General features: G+C 26.4%; 1 protein-coding gene across 1 annotated transcript; it reads left to right on the top strand.

Moving 5' to 3' along the window:
* Positions 1-502: 502 nt before the first annotated feature.
* On the top strand, positions 503-2,595 carry LOC132951034 (uncharacterized). The gene has a single exon (XM_061022716.1). It carries the CDS (start codon positions 641-643, stop codon positions 1,610-1,612), a length of 972 nt encoding a protein of 323 aa, XP_060878699.1. The 5' UTR covers positions 503-640; the 3' UTR covers positions 1,613-2,595.
* The last annotated feature ends 4,831 nt before the right edge of the window (positions 2,596-7,426 follow it).

The raw sequence follows: 7,426 nt of genomic DNA, 5'->3' as shown, positions 1-7,426 counted from the left end.
ATACTTATGTTTTAATTTGGTATTTCTACTAATTTAGATTTATTTTCCTATAATACTAATGACATTAAGTATAATATTGTAATGTTTCCACAGATATAATGATTTTATAATTTTACATACATAATATTGATTATATCTAGTTTAATAACTGTGTAAGAAAATACTTTCTTTAGATATTACTATTAGTATTATTATAACCAAACATTGATAAGATGATAAAATGATAAAATTGTTAAATTGATAATAATAATATATAAGGATGTCTTTAAGATTGTTAACCAAGCAAATTGATTGGATAAATATTGTGTTTTAAATTGTTAATAATAATTAAGAGTGACAATAGTAACATAAATTGCTGTTTCTTTTGTTTTCACTGGTAAATTTGTAATTTTGTAAATAATGTAAATAATAAGTAATAAATAACATTTGTTTTCACAGAGAAACCAAGTGTTTACTATTATCCGATGAAAAAAACAATAGCACCATTATAAAACAACAATTTTTGTTTATGATGTCGAAATTACAGTTTGAATTTACGGTAGTAGCTTCACCAAAAGATACAAAAACAAATGTAATTGCCATAACCTCAATTAGTACAGAGGATGGAAAGAGGTATATTTGGCCAGAAGAACTTAGATAAATGGGAGATCATACAGAATTAAAAAAATCAAACTATTACGTAAAACTAGTTAATTCATTAAAGAAAAGAAATCAGGTAAGAAAAGTATGGATTACGATGACAAAAGAATTAGAGAAGATATACATTGACGAAGATGGAAATCTACAATTTAAAGACCAATACTTAGAGGAAATAAATGAAAAGAACTTAAATAAAACACAGGATCATAATCTGAAAGGGATATTAGAAAAACTGATAGAAACAACACAAAATAAAGGTAAAGAAAAAAACTTAAAACAAATAGCAGACAAACTTTTGATAGAAAAATTTTCAAGCAAAAATACTAATTCTAATCAGTGGATGGAAAGTTTTGAAAAAGAGTGCTCTAGATTTCAAATAGACGAAAAAGAGGATAAAATTGAATTATTAAAATCATTCTTGGACAAACCGAGTTTAGATTGGTACTCTTCTACACTCATAAGATTAACAATAAATGCTGGTTGGTCTGAATGGAAAAAAATATTTTTAGAATGCTTTACAGATAATGGATGGAATAATGTTACTTATGCAGTAACATTTAAATATCGAGAAGGTTCATTAACTGATTATGCTATGAAAAAAGAAAAACTTTTAATAGATTTTAATATAGATATGGATATTAAATCACTTATAGCGTTGATAGCAGTAGGGCTACCAGAATTTATACTGAACAAAATTGATAAATCAGAATTAAAAGAATCAACAGACTTATTTAATAATTTGAGACAGCTCGAATGTCAAGTAAAAAAAAATCCTCAAATAAAAATCAAATATGAAGAAAAGAAACCTTGTAAGACATGTGAAGATTTGGGTAAAGGTGTAAGATACCACCCTAATGAAAAATTTTGGTTTAAAAGGAATGAAGAAAATAGAGAAAAAAACATTACAACAAAAAAGGTAAATAACAATTCTATCTTAGATGTAGAAGTTTATGATAAAACAGAAAACGAATAAACACACCACTAATTAAATTACACATAGTATTAGAAGATAAAATAAAAAAAATAAAAAAAAAAAATTTTAAAAACACACTTTTCCATAAAAACATTTAAAAAAAAATTTTAAAAATTGCACTAAAAAGACAAAAATAATTCTCTGTACTTAAAAATAATGAAAAATTTATTGATGAAAAATTTAAAAGTGTGTGGTGCATCATACAAAACATTAAAAGCCGAGCTAAGTCTCACATACACTTCTTTGTTCAATCCTGTTTATAAGATAGTGACTGACAGTATATGTCAAGTATAAGAGCAAAATAATGAAAAATTTACTGATGAAAAATTTAAAAGCCAAGGAAAGTCTCACATACACTTCTTTGTTCAATCATGTTTATAAGATAGTGACTGGGAATATATGTCAAGTGTATGAGCACCACACACTTTTAAATTTTTCATCAATAAATTTTTCATTATTTTTAAGTACAGAGAATTATTTTTGTCTTTTTAGTGCAATTTTTAAAATTTTTTTTTAAATGTTTTTATGGAAAAGTGTGTTTTTAAAATTTTTTTTTTTATTTTTTATTTTCTACTTTTTAGTTGAAAGTAAATATTTTTATTAAACGTTTAAGAAATATGTTTTCGGTACCTATATCAGAATACCGGTATAATGTTATTTGGTAATAATTACCGTTGTTACCATAGATATTATAATAATGGATAGGACACGCCTATACTTGCTTCGTAAGAGGTTGCGGTTTTTTTTGGGGAAGAGAGAAAGTTCAATATCTGCGAGAGATATTACGGCGACGTCGTGGGGACAATCCTTTTTTTTTTTTTTGGTCCATGTCCCAAAATGACAACGGATTATTGTATTGTCATCCAAGACCAAGGTCTATACCAATTTTCAGAATTTTTCATCTTCAAAAAGTGCCTCAAATCGAGCGCGCAAGATTTGATCACAGACAGACGTGAAACCAAACTTAAGAAAAGTGTTAAAAATAGAAGGGATTTATGACTCAGGATCTCAAGTTTCATTGATTAATAAAAAATTAATAAAAACTATAAATAATAATAAAGATAAGAACAAAATACAATTACAAACAATTAGTGGTGTGTCAGTCACAAAAGGATTAACAAGGATAAAATTAAAAATTTTCAACATTGAAAAAAAAGTAGATGTGTTTATCGTAGAAAATGAAAACTTTCACGATTTTTTAATAGGCTTAGATATAATAAAAGAATTTAAATTGAGACAAGATAAAAATCTAATTATAAGCCAAAAACAATTGCAAATATTTGCAGATATGATAGAAATAAATTTTAATGAACATATTACAGAAAAAGATTTTTAAATAGATTTAAACCATTTAGATTATAAGAAAAAAATTAAAATAGATTATAAAACAATATTTTACAAAGATAAATATGATGTAGGAACTCTAAAAGACTATGAAGCAAGAATAGATCTCTTAGTAGATACATTTTGCAGTAAGAGACCTTATAGATGTACAATTGAGGACAGAAAAGAAATAGAACAGCAAGTGGCAAAACTATTAGAGGAAAATTTGATTGAGGAGTCATACGGTCCATTTGCTGCACCAGTGACTCTAGCATTAAAAAATGTGGGTAAGTGGATGTCGCTCTGCTGTACAGTATGTTACAAGTGGGTCAATGTAATGGATGGTGTTAAATTTGAATTCAATGATATAATATCATTGTATAAAAAAAACGATTCTGAGCGAAAACGGTGCGTCAGCCTATGTTATTACCAAGTATAAACAAAATAAGATGCAGAATTAATTAATCTACAGAAAGCTTGGACAACAATAGCAAGAGAATGTGTTGACAAATGTAACATAACAGAACACTCAGTAACAGGGTTTATACCAAAATATCTATTAGATGGGACTAACACAAACTTGCTACCTGAGGAACTAAAAGAACATAAAAATGCAGAAGATTGGAAGAAAGATAGAAAAATAGCTCTAGATAACACTATTAAATCTCACGAATATAATAAAAAACTCTTTGACAAAAACAGAAAAGAAAATGAATTCAATACGGGCGATTTTGTATATATTGAAAACGGAAATAAATTAAATAGAAAAAAATTAGATGAACTCAGGATTGGACCTTTCAAAATAACAGAGAAAATATCAAATACCATATTTAAAATTGAAACAGGAAAAAGAATTAAGAAAACAGGACTATTCCACATAACAAAATTAATACTAGAATGAACAATAGCTAATAAAAATTCTTATAAGAATTTTCACAGTGGGTGGTGGAGATGTAAAGAAAATACTTTTTTTAGATATTACTATTATTATTATTATAACCAAACATTGATACGATGCTAAAGTGATAAAATTGTAAAATTGATAATAATAATATATAAGGATGTCTTTAAGATTGTTAAACAAACAAATTGATTTTAATATTGTGTTTTAAATTGTTAATAATAATTAAGAGTGACAATAGTAACATAAATTGTTGTTTCTTTTATTTTCTCAGGTAAATTTGTAGTTTTGTAAATAATGTAAATAATAAGTAATAAATAACTTTTGTTTTCACAGAGAAACCAAGTGTTTACTATTATCCATCCGATGAAAAAAACAATAACACCATTATATATAAATATTTTTATTTATTTTTTTGGAAGGGGGAAGAAACATTTGTGTAACGGTTGGTTGAAACACGTTTGTAAGTGTGGCAAGGGTTTGTAGCTAAAAATCCCGGGTGGGTACCCATCCGGGAACTAGCGACACCAACTGATGCTTGATCTCAGAACACGTTAGTGACTGAGGCCAATCACCACGCCGCACTAGACGACACTAGTAAAGATAATCAATATTATTATGCTTTATATTATACATCTTCGAGAATTCAAACTCAACGCGATCAATGCGCCACCGTACAATTTATTACATACGAATATATACGAATGATCGTGTCTACCGTGTAGGTATCATTATTGATTTAGATAGATGATACACCATAGACATGTACATACTATGTATGATCAATATATTTCTGAATATATTATAAAACCACACACGCACAGGCCTATATCTTATCTGTTCGTGGAATTTTCTACTTAATTATGAACTAGGTGCAAAGTACCTACTTAGTACTTACCAATTTTTTTAAAATGTCCTGATTTTAAATTACACTGGTAAATCGTAAATCTCAGACATGCCTCTTTCATCTAACTCGGGTACACATATTTTTACAGATTATCATAAAATAAACAATAATCCACATTCAAATACAAGATTTATTTGGACGAACGTCATCTGCAGTTATAGTGGTTTTGCTCTGTAACAATAATAAAAACAAATAACTTAGTTTACCTTTTTCAGATTTTACTCACTTTTAATTCGATGCGCCACTATACAATTTGTTACATGCGAATATACGAATGATCGTGTTTACCGCGCAGGTATCATTATTGATTTAGATATATGATAGACATGTATATAGTATTATGTATAATCAATGGTTTCATCAATATATTTCTGAATATATTAAAAAACCACACAAAGTACCCACACAGACTTTTATCTTACCTGTTCGTGCAATTTTCTACTTAATTATGAATATTATAATCGTCACTAAAAAAGCGAATATTAATAGTTTACTATTAATAGTTAGGTACTATACCTACCTATAGTTACTGATGGACAATACACTCAGAACGATTTTGCAATTTTTTTTATTTAAAAACTACTGACGATTTAAATATTATGTGATCGATCAAATACGGGTGCTCATTTGAATATATATTTAGTTTCGTAGGTACAAACATGAAACATTTATCATATTTTGTTTTTTTGCCTTAGCACATTTTTTGACAGTCCTCCATCGAATCGTTAACGTATTTTTTTAAATCTGCCCATAATATCTGCCTTACCTACCAAATATTCGTGATTTTTGCCTTATTATAGTCTTATTTTTATTCTATAATATTATTAAATCATGAAATAATTAATTTTTATTTTCAGTAGATTCACTCAGCCATCAGTTAAAAATAATCAGTCGCTCGTTTTTTAATAAACAATTTTTACATACCTACGTAAAATTTTAATTACAATATGATTGAATTTTAGTGACAGGTTCTCGGGCCTCTAAATAAATTGGTAAACAAAACCTAACCTTTAAAATCAATAGGTGTACTTACAACGGTATAACTTAAAGCAGTAATCTTAAGGTAATCGATAATTTTTTTTATCATTTTTTTAAATAGGTATACCTTACATCTGATGAATAATTAATTTTTTCTACCTGCGGAAGTAAGGAATAAACTTGTCTTTGATATTGTATTTCTAATTAAATATATTCGATTAAATGTTTAGATACACCTAATATGCGTATGAATTTATTATGATAAATATATTGCTTATTTTACGTATTAAGTAGAATCTAACCAACCATTTTATTGAAATTATTGAGTTCATTTTTAGTTTGTATTTTGTACGATTATTGATAAATAATAACTAGTTACTATAGGTCGGTAACTGATTTCTTGACTATTCGCGAGTTCGTTATAAACAAATTGTAGGTATTACCTTTATGTTTTTTCACCAGCAAAATCATTAGAGAGTTTTTAAATTCGAAAGTCTATTTTATAATAAAAAAAAGGAAGTGCAGGTATATGGAGATAAAAAAAAAATAATAATTATTTTTATATTTTTATAGTTATAAAAATTGGAAAAAAAACATTATTAACTGTCACATTTACCTAGAATACAAATTTTAATTAAAACTGATGATATTTTTTCTATTATGGTTGATTGGTCTCCATAAAACGAATTTTTATTATAATTAAGTCTAGAATGGTTAGTCTTAAAAGATGATAAGCCAAAAATTATGCATGCTTTTCATTATTTATTTGATTCTCTAAATCTAAAATCAAAATAGAATATAAAAGAATGGTAAGCTAAGATAACTTAATTTGTTTACTATTTTGTAATAGATTACAAAAATAATTTTTTTATTGCTTAGAAAACAAATAAAATTAAAAAAAATATTTTCCCTCGTTGATTTTTAACGATGATTTTCAAAATAAGATTTCAAGGTTATATTTCAGTTGATGATAGCAGTTTGTTTTTTATTAACCTATGCCAATTAGGTTTTTAATAAAGACTTTTTAAAAAAATGGTATATTATAATTTATATAAAACTTGATTTGATTAAAAAAAATGTATTATCAACCCAAGTACGATTCTACAGACAAAAATAATAATCTATTCTTTTATGAACATGAATTTTTATTGATCTTAAACATCGGAAACTATGGCCATTACCATTTTTGGGGGGTTATGGTTGTTTGAGGAACACGTGCATGAAGGGCGAGGTTCGTCACTAAAAACATGAATGTATTGTTACATTGAAGTAGTTTTTTTCTGTCTTTATTTTGCTTAGTAATATTCTATGTACATTACATTCGATGTATGACGGTTTTATACTAAACTGATCAAACTATTTTTCACAAACTTCCATATTTTTCTTAAGTTTTTGAAAAACTATCATATTATGTGAAAATAATTAAATAAACGTATAGTGTTCTCAGAAATAAAGTATTGTACATAAACTATGCTTAACTGATAATAGGTACTGTATTGTCACCGTGTTTTACTTACGATTAATTATTATTATATTATGTTTGTATGGATCTTCAATACATTAGAATTGTTGAGTTTTCTGATAATTTACTATAGTACTATTAATATTATAATTTCGAAAAGGACCCATTTCAAATTTTTATCAAAATATGTTTTCCCGTGTTTTTTCATTTACTTATATAGACCGACATTTTATGAGCGAAAAG

This window comes from Metopolophium dirhodum, chromosome 8 (assembly GCF_019925205.1).
Source record: "Metopolophium dirhodum isolate CAU chromosome 8, ASM1992520v1, whole genome shotgun sequence".
In the NCBI taxonomy this organism is placed as follows: domain Eukaryota; kingdom Metazoa; phylum Arthropoda; class Insecta; order Hemiptera; family Aphididae; genus Metopolophium; species Metopolophium dirhodum.
The sequence above is the reverse complement of the archived record's forward strand: the minus strand, read 5'-3'. Positions and strand labels throughout refer to the sequence as shown.